General features: G+C 39.9%; 2 protein-coding genes across 2 annotated transcripts in view; both read right to left on the bottom strand.

The window, feature by feature from the left end:
* The window catches only part of elmo3 (engulfment and cell motility 3), a 29,500-nt gene extending 28,599 nt beyond the window's left edge, over nucleotides 1–901 (bottom strand). The window contains exon 1 of the mRNA XM_020651099.3: nucleotides 625–901. The gene's annotated coding sequence lies outside the window, so the exon portion shown is untranslated. The remainder of the gene's footprint in view (nucleotides 1–624) is intronic.
* Nucleotides 902–2,886: 1,985 nt separating this feature from the next.
* e2f4 (E2F transcription factor 4) lies at nucleotides 2,887–12,361 on the bottom strand. Its single transcript, XM_065956766.1, has 11 exons — nucleotides 11,966–12,361; nucleotides 9,817–9,926; nucleotides 8,381–8,541; nucleotides 7,411–7,455; nucleotides 7,251–7,315; nucleotides 6,971–7,159; nucleotides 6,627–6,714; nucleotides 6,351–6,494; nucleotides 5,933–5,980; nucleotides 5,765–5,809; nucleotides 2,887–4,982 (listed from the first exon to the last, which is right to left on the bottom strand). Exons 1-11 carry the CDS (start codon nucleotides 12,128–12,130, stop codon nucleotides 4,867–4,869), a joined length of 1,176 nt encoding a protein of 391 aa, XP_065812838.1. The 5' UTR covers nucleotides 12,131–12,361; the 3' UTR covers nucleotides 2,887–4,866.
* Nucleotides 12,362–13,763: the final 1,402 nt, after the last annotated feature.

Below are 13,763 nucleotides of genomic sequence, written 5' to 3'. Positions count from 1 at the left end.
AGGATTGTTTTGGACGTCTTGCAATCACAATCAAACGTATATAATAGTCTTAAATGATTTATTTTTTATCATTCTTTAAATCCTAATGTATGGGCAGACCTAGTGTGAAACTCGGGCTATTTATTACAATCAAGACAGGCTTTTTCATTCAGCATGCAGAAACATTAACGATTCACAGGAGGTCTCGGTGTAAAGTCGATGTTTTCACAAGCTTTTCATTTTATGGAGCTCAAGCAAACTATCAAATTAATCTGGGCCAATTTAGAGATGATTTGGGGGTTTATTCTCATATCCTGAAATCACAGTCAACATTACACAGCTACAACTGATCTTTAATATCTGATTCTGTTATATATTCAACAAATGTATCGCTCATTGTAATTTTTCTCACACTATGCAGACGTATTAGCCTTTTTATCCCAATGATACAAATACAATTCAGTGAACATACGAGTTACTCACATAAAGTCAGTGCTGCTTGAATGTTTGAGCTGAGGCAATAAAGTCATCCCAAACTATATTAACATAGCATGAATACATGTAGCAGGTTAACAGCTGTGTGAAAATAAACAGAAAGAAGTGTGAGAGTCGGCTGCAGAGCTTTACTTTCTGCCTGCGTCCTACCTGGTTTGAAAAGATAAGTCGTGGTTTTACTGTCCTGCAGGAGCCGCCGCAGACCGAGCGAGAAACATTTGAAAGTCTCCTCTTTTTTTCCCCCACCTCCTCGGTTAAAACAGTCCTCAGTCCTTAAAAGTTTCTTTTTCTTATTAACACATTCAAACTGTTCGAAAACACAAAGAAACTCCTTGTTATAACTTTCCAAGAATGTTTTTTAGTTGTCGTAAAAAAGTTCCGGGTTGGTTTGAGTTGGTCGGACGAGAGTTTTGTGTCAAGACGGACACATTTGGATGATGGCTTCCGGCCAGGGCTTTCAGAATAAAAGTCCAGTTTAAGTACTAATCAAGCGTAGAAACAGAAACTTTGCAGGGGAAAGTGACGATCATTTCTTTATTTATTTAAAGCAAAACATGCATTTGAATTATATGTTTTCATGTGTTTGTTTACCATCCCAGTGTCTTCCACGAAAGGCAGTCAATTAACAACTGAATTCCTCGATCAATTTTGCGCTTTTATTTTGAAATTAATAATATAAACTCTGGATATAATGTTGATATTCAAGCTGAGCTAGACCAGTTTTTCTTTGCAAATTTCCAAGAAGTTCTTAGACGAATTAATTCAAAGTTCCGGGTGGGGTACCGTCGCCCCCTGCCGTCCCATTTGTTTGAAAGATAGTTTACACAATCGTTTTTCAACGCTAGTTAAATATTAACAGAACTGCATTCAACACCTACGTTGTTACAGTTAGTGACACCTAACAATCATTTCCGGGTCGTCTTTATTATCCCTGAGAGGAAAATTAACAATCAACATTTATTTTTAAATTATTTGTATTGCTGGCCATGTAAGCAAATGCCACAGCTTGACTCCGGGGTTCTGGATATGTTTTAATCTCCTATGTTACATCCTGGTTCTACTTTTTTGTGATGATCTTTAAAATGTTTGTCATGTTTATACAGAATTAATTTAAATATCATGTCAAGCAAAACATGTCTGTCATCAGTAATCATGTTTCTATGTCTGTGTAGATATTGTAGCTGCTCATTGTCATACTCCCTCCCTTCTCTTTGTTCCCATGGCAACCAAGTGTAGAGGGGACACTACCCCCCAAAGTTCTCTATGAACCAAAATTCAGGAACAAATGCAACATTTCAAACTCCACTTGTATCACTTTTTTCATCCCTCATATTATATGTGGGTCCTGTGTTTCTCCCTGTGTGGTGAGACACAACATTTATCAAGTTTTATACAAAAAATATATGAAAACCTTTAGAAACTATTAAATATATATGTATGCAATTCTGACAGGAAAATTAACCCCCCTCTCCTTAAAATCAATATTCCAATCATAAAACAACGTAAGAAAGGGTTAAAGGAAGAGAATAACAAAAGCGCAAAAGAGCTTGTATCATTCTTTTCTAGTCTTCTGACAAAGTGCTTTTACACCGCAGGTCACACCATCACATTCACACACTGATGGTCGAGGCTGCTGAGTAAAGTGTCCATCAGAAGTAACTAATCCCATTCATACATTGCTGACAAAGCAGCGGGAGCAATTTGGGGTTAAGAGTATTGCCCAAAGAAACATTGGACATGTTGCTGCAGGAGCCGGGGATTGAACCCTTGACCTTCTGGCTGAGAGATGACTGACTCTACCAACTGACCCACAGCCACACCATGAAGGTGAGAGAAAGAAGAAAAACAGGTTTTCAAGTACTATAGTAATAATAACTATTATAAAGCTAAAGAGATCCTTATTCTAGGTCGGATTGGTAATGATTCTTCATTGATATTTAGTAGGTTGCAAAGCAAGACTGCAATGGAGATTTTTGAGAGAAACCAGAGAAATGGTCAAACTTATAGTTAATGTTAGGAAAAATGGGGGGAGAGGGGTATCTGTTAAGATCTCTCCTCGTCCAAACAGGACGGAAATTTGTGTTGTTTATGTGTGAAGCAGTGTCTTAAATGAAGGTAGCTCAAAATGTAAAAACAGTCCGTGCAAACATTAAAGGTGCAAATAAAATAATTTTGAGGTAAGCATTAGTGTCAAACTAGAGGCTGACTCTAAGGACAGCTGCGCAGGTGAAAAATGAAAATTTAGTCGAGGAGTCACAGTGTGTTTGACTATAAAATTAAACATTTCCAAATTCAATATAGGACCCTAGGGTTCACTTACTGTACCACCACATATACTATTTCAGCAAACTCTCAAACACATGACGTCAACAACGCAACAGGTTTCTAAAAACTGAAACCAGACACAGCTCGAAGAATACCAAAGTGTGTTTATTTTGTGTCATATGATGCGACTACAGCTTAGCAACAGTTATAAAAAAAAACAGTCTGTGGGATTATTCAGTCGCACATGCCAACACAAACAGACACCACTCACTCGACCCAGCGGTGTTGAACTCCCCCTGGCCCCCCCGGGCTGCTCTGTTGAAGGATTAAGACAAACTCACAACACTGTACAAACACAACGATCGACCACGAGTGGATGAGTAGCAACCAATCGGTTCACAGTGATGTAAAGTGCAACAATGAGACAGGATGTTTTCATAAAGCACAAAGTTCGGCGGATAAATTCTTTAAATGATGAAGTGTTGAAGCCCCAAATTAGTCGCAGGTAATAATATATGTATCAGGTATAAAAAATAAATGCTATTCTATACAAGCGCTAGAGAGAGGGATATACACACAGGACATGGATTCATGTAATCCAGGGCGGAACAGGACACAAGAAGAAGCACTGCGGGAATATGAATCATGTCGATATTATTCTGTCTGACGAGCGAGAACTCATCCTGACCTGAACCTCACCGCTCGTCTGCAGAGAAATTATTTAATGAGACATTCAAAATTAGAGAGAAAGCCAGAATTTCATTGACCACGAACAGAAAGAGCAGCAGAAAACAAATGTTGAATAGGAATCTGTGCCAAATATACAAAAAGAAAACAAACCCAGGAGCATTTATCATGACATGGGGACTATATTCACTGCATCTGTAAATAAATCCACCCCAAATACATACACATCGTTACATACAAATGAACTGGGTACGATGGTTTTAATAAACATACATAATTGAAAATAAACAGAAGTCAATCTGGAGAGGGGAAGAAGAAGCGATTCCATCCGACGTACAAAGTTAAATTATATATAAATCACAGGCCATACATAAAAAGGCAAAGTTCAAAAGTCCAGAGGCAAAATGAAACCGAAAGCGAGCTTATTTTTTATTTTACGACCAAACCTCTCAGTGCAGAAGTGCCAAAGCCGAACCAACCAGTGAGAGAACAAAGGCAGGCTTTATGTCGGCCAAAAAGAAAAGACGCTGCTTTATTTTGACAAGCGCCTGAGAAGTGTTTGAGTCATCAAATGTGACTCCCTCCTCTTCATGTCAGAAGGTTTATTCACTTGAGTAATCCAACAGTAAGCTCCTCTTTCTCTAAGTGGCACACAAAGACCGCTCAGTCACTGAAAGGTTTGATTTAAACTAACTGAAAATGCTCCGTTGATTCAGAACAATTAACAAAGCACTTGATACATAAAGCATGCTCATTTGCGTCTGGTACCTTTGTGTATTTGCAAACATGTCGCCCTGCATGCAGTACAAATGTAGTTCATCTTTACACAATAGTTTGGTGCGCTGGTATTACAAAATATATATTCTCTATGTACATGAGGACAGTGCATATTTAACCAGCTGTGTTTGGACTCATGCGAGCCACTCATGAGCAGATACTGGGGAGATGGAGGATGTACTTGGTTTGTCTGCAATGACTCTTTACCTGACAGGAGAAAGGGTTTCTGTGTTTTCCTTTGAGAGCTGACTCAGCGAGCGTTCAGTACAAAACTCAGTCGCACACTCACACACACACTCATGTAAAGTATGCCCACACAGTTTCACTCATAGGGAAGCTGATACACAAACATGTTTTATCACTCATAACAATCCAAAAATATAATCATTTGTTATTAATAATTTTCCTGGGAAAGCAGTAAGTTAAATGTTTTTGTTTTGCGTGTGTTTCTTACAAAGCTGTACATCATCTCGTTGGCCTGAGCTCACTGCGTCAGTGCAGAGGACGTGTCTGAAGCACTCATCAGACGATGTTGGCTTTGCTGCTGCTGCTCCTCCTCCTCCTCCTCTCAGCATCACTGAGGGGGAACATCTTGGGAGTAATTGAAGGTGGATTAGCATGATGGGGAACTCGGTCTCCCACTTTTGACAACAGTGTCAGGCGTCAGAGGTTGAGAATGGGGACGTCGAAGAGGTCACACAGGCCTTCTGTTTCGTCCAGGTTGTAAATGTAGTCGTGGTCGCTGGGTGGAGGTGAGAGACGGAGGAGAGGCGAGAACACTGGAGGTGCGACAGAGAGAGAGAGAGAGAGAGAGAGAGAGGTTAGACATGCAGGATGTTTAAAACGATTACGAGTCCAGTTGAGTTCCAATACATCCTAAAGGAGGCACTGAGATCCAGTATGCACAACGGTCAATGTACTAATATAATACCATCATGTTTAATCCACAGACTGTAAATATTAATGGATGAAGCCTGAGTGACGTCACCCATCTGTTCATGAAGGGCGCTTTGGATTTCCATCAATGGCGGGTTTTAAGCCTCCTTACAAACAGCTACATTGCCCCCTGCCTGTCAATCAGGCCAGCTCCTCGCCTTATTACTCTTATCCTTCATAAATTCCCAAAAGATTAGTTATTTAAAAAATGACCCCCGTACAATGTGAGCCAATTGAGACATAAGATAATCAGACCTATTTCCAATGGGGTGTTCAGTCAGCCTCGAGGGGACAATCTACAAATTGCAAAATTTTGCACTTCCTACTACTACTGGCTTCAGTCTTTAACACCGGAGGTTTCTGCTGGGTTTCACCAGAAAAAAGTTTATTTCTCTAGCCTACAAGGCAATTTATGCTATGCTTTTTCCACAGATTGATACGACTTGAAAATACTATTTTAAGAGTGGTGATAGGAATATTGTAAAGCTCTGACACTTATTTAAACTGGTTGAAGAGAAGGAGAACATGTGACCTTTAATTGATTTAGCTGTCTGCATTTCTTCATGTGTCATAGGACTTTAGCAAGAGTCATGCATTACAACATGTGTTTTTAACACAAACTTACCTTCTGATGACATCAAGTCCTCTAACAGGTCTCCACTCATGATCTCTGTCAGAGGAAGAGAAAAGACACAAGTGAAGTTTTTAAAACGATCTCTCTGCAGGAGAGTTAAAAACCAAATAACAAAGAAAGAAGAAGAAGCTTGTTTTGTGACCCTTGAGATAAATGTACCTTTTGTTGGATCGAACATGTCTGAGAGCTCTTTGGGAAAGTCCAACACTGAAAAGATAAACAACAGCATCACTTCAGCTCAACAGTCAATATATTTTGAATGATTGAATTTCACTAAGTACACTTTTTTGAAAACGCAATACGAAAAGGATTTCCAAAGCAGCTCTTTTCACATCATGTCCTGCCTCCCAAGAGACATGGAATATCTCCTGCTGCGAGGGACACATGTGAAAAGGGAACTCTGGTAAAGGTCACGGGCAGGCTGTCCTGAATTTGTTTTGGAAATTGTCAGGAGTGCATGTGTGGTAAAGTAAACTATTATTCATAATGAACCCCACCTCAACATCTCCATCTTTCAAAGCTTTTTGTTCAAAAGACAGAGGGAGAGAGAGATTCAAAAGCAACATGTAAGACTCACATTCAGAGGGGTCTGATTTAATTGGTTCAAATACTGCAGAGGCAGAAGAGGACACCGATCCGTCCAATGAGGCTGAGGACTGTAGCTGCTGGGTAACTGCAGGGGCGTCTGTAGTTGGGGTAAGTGACGTGGTGCTCGTCACTTCTGCAGGGAAAAAAGAATGTTAGTTGTTCTTAAATGTCAGCACATAAACGATATAGTGCAATTTACAACAGTAAAAGTTATAATACTGAAATGTTTTGATCATGAGGGCAGGTGGTGATTGCCATGTCCTACCTGGCACTGAGGCTGTCTGGTTGGCTGCTGGGACTGATGCTATGGCAGGAACGTGTTTTATAGAACCTGCTGGAGATGCTTTGGGCACCTGAGCAATGCAAAGATGAAGGAAAGAAAAGGGGAAGTCTTAGTGTGCTTGCTGAAAAAAAAAACCATTCCTCAATGAAAAGTAGAAGTCAGAGTTTTGATTCTCTTTCTTGGAGGTGATAAAGCAATTGTCTTTCTTGTGATCTTTATTGTTTCAAGAGATAAAAGTATTAAAAGTAGAAACCCAGCCTATTGGAGTGAGCAGATCAAGAAACTTCTCGAATCTATGCATATAGAAAGCTGATATGTGTGTGGACCTGGGGGGCAGCAGCAGGCGGCTGAGAGGTAGGCGTCGGTGCTGGGAGGCTTTGAAGGACATCATCAGGAGGAGGGACGGGTAAAACAACGGGGGAGGCACTGGACGGGTCCTTATTGACGAGCAGAACCTCGATGGGACCAGATGAACTCTTGAGACGGATCTGGTACTTTCTCTGCCCGTTGAGGACCTGGATAGGAAAGATTTTTAACACATCTAAGACATGAGACAATAGGAACACACGTGGTATAAAAACCACACAAACCATACATATGACTTACAGCTTCAGGTACGGGGACCTCGAGTTGTGTGCCAATGGGAGCTCGGATTGCTAGGAGTGTGTCCCCTGAGGAGGAACGACAGGTTGGTGATGAGAGATGGAAACTTTGTTTCAACCTGAGAGAATTAAATCTTTACATTTAGAGCAGTTGGGATAAATACCTTTGAAAGCTCCACAGAGGTCTTCATGTTTTACATATGCTACAGTGCAACGTGTTAAGGATCACAATCAAGAAGAAACATGCCACAACAACTTAATGCTTTACAAAGGACGTGAATTAAAAAATCTCATAACTTTAAGCAAAAAAAGGTTCGATACCACTATTCTAAAAATGAAACTTAACAGCAGCTCTCATTAGACACCTGTTGCCCCAATGACGACATCATCAGGATTATTATGTCATACTCTCTGTAGCTAAAGACAACCTGCGATTATAAAAAATTATATTTTGCAGCGCAGAGGCTTTACAGCACTTCCACATACAGCCTGTTCCTTTAAGGAAGATGAATTTGATATTTTAATACCCTGGTAATGATTAGAGACGCACCGATCCACTTTTTTCCAGTTCCGATCCTGATACTTTTGTTAACATAACTCATAATGTTATTGTTTCTATGTGTGAGGCTACATAAAGCTGTAGTAAACCCGACATTGCTTTGTGCTGGCTTCACAGATAAACAGGAAGCAGCAACCATCGTCAGGTTTTCAAATTAAATGTTTTAAACTGAAGTGTCAGAATTGTACTTTTGATCACATAGAAGGAGCTGTTCAATCTTGTCTGAACGTCTTCATGGAGACGATTTGTGGTCACTTCTTACAGTTCAGTCTAAACATGCTCAGCTCGCACAGTCACTTTCCTGACCTGTGACGTTGATCGGCACTGTCAGTCCGATATCCGGTACATAAATTACGTCAATATCAGACCCGATAACGATATTAGATCGGATCGGTCCCATCTCTAGTTGTGATTTAGAACAATTTACCAAAAAACCATCATCACACCTTCACTGCTAGTTCTTCTGCATGCCACAAAAAAATAAAACTGCACTCATTAACAATCAGTGTTTTTGACAGACGATTACTATCTATAAATTCCACATACGTATGACACAATATGCTGTGAAGGATATGGGCTGTTGTTGGAGTCGTCTGTGACATTCTTGATGCTCTGTTGAACCCAGACCTTCTGCTGGTCCAGCTCATGTTCCCTGAGAGCCAGGTCATCCAGCTCAGCCTTCAGATCAATCAGCTTATCAGCAATCTCTCTGGTGTTACAGCCTGGACCTACACCCCTAAAACACAAAGACAAAAACATAACTATGGAGGTACAGTGGGTAACGTCACACCGGACATGTCAGGGTGGAAAAGCACGTTTGTAATGTATGAGGACACGTTTGAATCGAGCTGCTTCAGTTTCAGGCTCTTGGTAAAATCATTCACACTCACACTCAAACTGTCATACTTACTGGGACACTGAGAAGTCAAAATATCTACTGCAAAAAAACCTCTAAATACAATTAAACGGTTATGACACAGTTCTTTGGATGTGGTTTCTGACACCTGCAAAACGTTGAGCTAGTTATTTTTTCACAGCAGAGAGTAAAGACAACTTTCACATTTTTAAGAGAATTTAAAACTGATGTTTCTTTACGTCTTCAGGAGGGTTGAGCTGCAACGTTGATGAAGTGAGATTTACAGGTTTATATTTATGCAATTACATTTTCTATCTCCAGATCTATTAATGCAACAAACCCACAGCAGCACCCTCAACCTGGTCGGAACAAAGGACACATTCATCATGAGCAAGGTTATGTGCACATCACGCAAAGAAGGAATCTAATTTCTATAAATTTGTCTTCACGCTTCTATTTAACAGTTACTGCTCTACTGTTATGACTGAGAGTTATAATGAGTGTGTTTAATGACGATATCAGACTTTTAAAAGTTGATACCACGCTAGGAAAAAAATGATATTGATATCTGTTTTGAGCCCTCTTAAAAGAAAGTCAAAGGCCCCCAATATTTGGTCTCAAGTGAAGAGCATGTTGGCTCGGACCGTCAAATAAATCCTTTAAACAGGAGCTTCTTGGTGTGCAGATTTTGTTTGCTTTCCTTACTTAATCATATGTTTTTGATCCAGCACCCACTGAGGGATGTACGTGTCTTTTATTGATTTTTCATGTCTTATTTTTTTATCATAATAAATTGTAAGATAAATCTTTTGCACAAATACATTAGCAACATTTCAATTCTGGAAAGTTGTGAATGTATTTGAGCAATGTAGACAATTTGCAGGAAAGGCAAATATTACGGTATAGTACGATTAGTTTCAACAACTCTGCTCTTTTATCACATGAACACAGTCACTTGTGTATTATGATAGTATTGGGGGACCAGGAGAAAACCCCAAAATATGAAGCAAGTGACATGTAATATGATTAGGCAGTGAAAAAATCACAATCAGAATTTACATTTTCCCTTTTTCATGAGAGGAAACTGTAATGAATCCTTTAAAACAGCCACTTTGGTACTTCTTGGAGGGGAATAAAGAATAACTTTTGACTTACTTCCACTGGATGCTGTTCTTGGATTTCTTCTCTATAAGTCCAATTCCCTCCAAAACATTAGTGATGTCATAGATTCGTCGTTTCTGCCTCACTGCCAAGGTGTCTGCCGCCTAAAAGACAGGACAAAAAGCAATGAAACTACGATAGAGAGTATTGGTGCCTCTGAGCTAATAACACAGACAAAGACAGCCCGCCATGTCTGTGACAACTGGTTCAATGCCAACACGCACTGTGAGTGAACCAAGATATTTTACCGCCCATCATAGGGTACCAGAGTGTCGGTAGAACTTCCTTCCCCAGCATCTTGGTGTTTATCAAATTTATGACAACCATTTGGCTGCTGCTGATAAGAGGCCTGTGAGTGCAACATAGGCCAGTTAAATGACAGCAATCATAAAATATATTGTATCATTACACAGTTCACATAACACAATTGTTTTATCAACTCATGGATTTCCTGGATCAGCTACACTCAATCGCCAAACATTTGAACTAACATCTGGCAAAAGGAGATTAGGCCACAGGGTTATTCCTAATCTATTAAGGACATATGTTTATTTGAGGGGAGAGGGAATTATTGCTGGGTGTGAATTGCTTTCATTATTTAAGATGCAGCGTGTTACTGTAGATAGACAAGTGAAAAATAGAAAATGCATGACTGTCCCGTGCTCTATTACTGCCAATGTGAGTGTCAGCAGGTGTGAAATCACTCTCTTGTCAAGTCATTGAGGTCACGGTCAAAGAGGAACACGGATCTATTTTGCAAAGTAAATGCATGGCTGGTCAAGCTGCCATCTGGTTGAAATAAAGAGGCTTGACATAGTTTTAGAAAGCATCTTCTATGCATGTTTAAATTTGACAAGCACAGGTCAACATGTTAAATATATATGATAAATCCAATCTGCATGCAAGAATCACATTTTCTCAATTTGAATTAAGGGCTTATAAAGAGTTAGCGACACTGGCTGAAAGCTGTGCATAGCTCAATTTGTTCTCAAACTTTATCTTATCAAAGTAAACGTAGAAGTAGAAGTAGAAGTCTTGGGGGCGCTGGTAGCCTAGAGGTTAGTGCGCGGACCCCATGTACGGATGCTTTAGTTCTCCAAGTAGGTGGCCCCGGTTCAAGTCCTACATGTTGCTCCATTCCTAACTCTCTCTCCCCCCGACTTCTGACTCTATGAACTGTTCTTATCTCTAAATAAAGGAATACATTTGCCTAAAATAAGCCTTAAAATTAAAAAGAAATAAGATGTAGTAGTAGTTTGGGGGACTTGGGTTGGGGACCAAAGGGTTGCCTCCACCAAAGTATGAAAACACTTCCAGAGTACTATCACTGAGGTCCATTAATGCATGTCCATAGGTCCTGTTTTTGGTTAAACAACAACTGGTTCTTCAAAAGTCGAAGTCAAAGTCAACTTTATTGTCAATTTCAAAATATGCCAGACATACAGTGGAATCGAAATTGCGTTTGCCTCCGTCCCGCGGTGCAATACAACCAAAATAAGGTAAAATAAGATAAATAATATTTACAGTAATAAATTCTAAATAGTGCAAAAGGTACAAAACAAAATGGTAAATAAAATAAAATGTAAAGAAAAAGTAAACTTGAAATGCGCAATGTGCAGTAAACTGAGTGTACTTTTGAATATAAAATGTGAGCTCTATAGTAACACAGCAGCCAGGATCATCAGAGACTGAGGATGCAGAACAGATAACTGTGGGTCACACAGATGTTGTTCAAACATCATAGTTATGGGAAACTATTGGAGACTAATTGAGTTGTCGTCAAGGAACAAAGACTATCAATCAGGAATAATTGTTCATGTGTGAAGATGCAGAAGAAGCGTTTAGCTCTGAAGGGAACGACAAAAGCTTGACCCACTTTCATTAACTTGGGGAGTCTGCAGGGGGGTCTGCAGAGTCTGAAAAGTTGACCAGTGTTCCCAAAGATCAGTTTGTATCCTCAAGTTGTCCTATTTTAACATTTAACAATAACATGACACGATCTTGAAGTGAAAGAGCTCATCAAAGAGGTCGCACTCATTCAGATTAGCCTGTCACTCGGCTAAGCTAGGCTAACAGGCTAGCTAAAATGCATGTAACCTAACGACATGTGCTAGCTAACAACAAAGACTGGCTGCCTGCTCACCGCTTTCAGATCCAGCACTCCGTCCTTTGCCTCCTGTAATAGAGTCACAAATTTGGTTGTGAGCAGTCCCAGACTCTTCTCGTGCCTGCTGGGAGTCTGTGGCTGCAGAGCGTCCCCCATAGCTCCCAGTTCGCCTCTGTTACTGGCCGTCTCCACCTCCATCATCACCGCTCCGGACACCAGCTCCGTACTCCCCCAGGAAAACACGCTGCACCGCCGCAGACAGAGAAACAGGAGACCGGGGAAGCGTGGGGCTGTACGCAGCTGTACAAAAATGACCCGGTTTGTACACAATTATTTCTGAAAGTCGAGCTGAACCGAGCTGAACCGAGCTGAACCGAGCTGCCGGAGATCATTCACTGAGCACTCGGTTGGAGAGAGCCGTTGGCCACGCTAGGTGTGACGTCACGGGACGGTTGAAATGTTAGGGACCGTCTACAAATACTCACACGGATTTGAAAGAGTGGGACCAAAAAAATGCTGTTTAAAAAAATACAAAACCAATTGAAAATGTAATCAATTAATGTATGCTAAAGGAGGGCATTGTTAATCATCAGTGTTTTTTATTTACAATTTTAAGCTGCAAAAATAAAACATTATTCGGCATTATGTGGTGCGTTTACTTGTACACGCTCCCTTAATTAATCAAACTTGAAGAAAATGTGTACACATCCATACCATATTATAGACCAGTGGTTCCCAAAGTGGGGGTCGGGACCCCCAGGGGGGTCGCCAGCTACCAAGAGGGGGGTCGCAAGATGCCTTCCATAAAAAATAAAAAATCATTTAAAGTATATATTTCTTTTACCCATTTTTGTAAATATACAAAAAGTAGTCTAATGTCATATAAGACAGTATCATTAAGTGAAATTAATGTGTAAGTTTTATTGTTTTTAGGCTGTTTTATTATTTTGTGTTCCTAGTTTTTGGATAGGTTTATTAGTGTGTGCGTGGCTGTCGCTACGTTATATACCTAACGAACCACCTTAAAGAATAGTGGGGGGTCCCCAGTCTCTGTCACCCTTATTTTGGGGGTCACGACCTGAAAAGTTTGGGAACCCCTGTTATAGACTATACATATTATTATTCACTAGGGCTGGAAATCTTCTGGTGTATCACAAATCGATTGCAATTCTTGGGGTAAGGATTCGATTCAGAATTGATTTTCGACTCAAAATGATTCTGGATTCATTGATTCATGGATTCAAAGTCTATTTATGAATAAGTAGCCTGCACACTTCAGGATCTACTCCAGTTATCTGTGAGACTGGCTGAATTTCTTGTTGCTCTATTTGGCATTCTACTGAGTTAAAGAGCGAGCGTTAGCACTTAGCAAGGAGTGGCTGATTAGTCAAAAAAAAATAATAATAATAATAATAAAAAATAAATAAATATGAATTTCCCTCTTATATTTACAGTCTATTATTTGTGATTATTTAGACCCCCATTAGCCTTGGCCCATGAAGGCAGCTATTCTTCCTGGGGTCCGCACAACCCAAAGAAACAGCTACATTCAATATTAACCTAAATATGCATTAAACAAGACAAAGCAATGAATGATACATGACAGCCTACATCAACTATCACACACTTCTGCACGCACTGTGAGTATTTCTGTTCAGAAAAACAGAATATACTCTTGGGAACACGTCCCAAAGGTGTTTTGGATTCCGAAAATAACATCACTGAAGCAAATAACAAGAAGCAGTGGGAAACAGTGGACTACTTAAGTTAAACAAGTAATTACAAACAGTAGAGGTATTTTGGAAAAGGTTGAAAAGTTGTTTGAATAAAAGAT

This window comes from Labrus bergylta, chromosome 7 (genome assembly GCF_963930695.1).
Source record: "Labrus bergylta chromosome 7, fLabBer1.1, whole genome shotgun sequence".
NCBI lineage: Eukaryota > Metazoa > Chordata > Actinopteri > Labriformes > Labridae > Labrus > Labrus bergylta.
This window is presented reverse-complemented; position numbering and strand designations above follow the sequence as displayed.

What these genes read in the sequence shown, in the direction of transcription:
- e2f4 (XM_065956766.1), bottom strand. Translation starts at nt 12,130, where the DNA reads ATGATGGAGGTGGAGACGGCCAGTAACAGAGGCGAACTGGGAGCTATG. An exon ending in GAGTGCTGGATCTGAAAGCG is followed by an intron (nt 9,927 to 11,965) that starts GTGAGCAGGCAG and finishes CCTGTCTTTTAG; the next exon opens with GCGGCAGACACCTTGGCAGT. An exon ending in CCAGACAGCCTCAGTGCCAG is followed by an intron (nt 6,495 to 6,626) that starts GTAGGACATGGC and finishes TTTTCCCTGCAG; the next exon opens with AAGTGACGAGCACCACGTCA.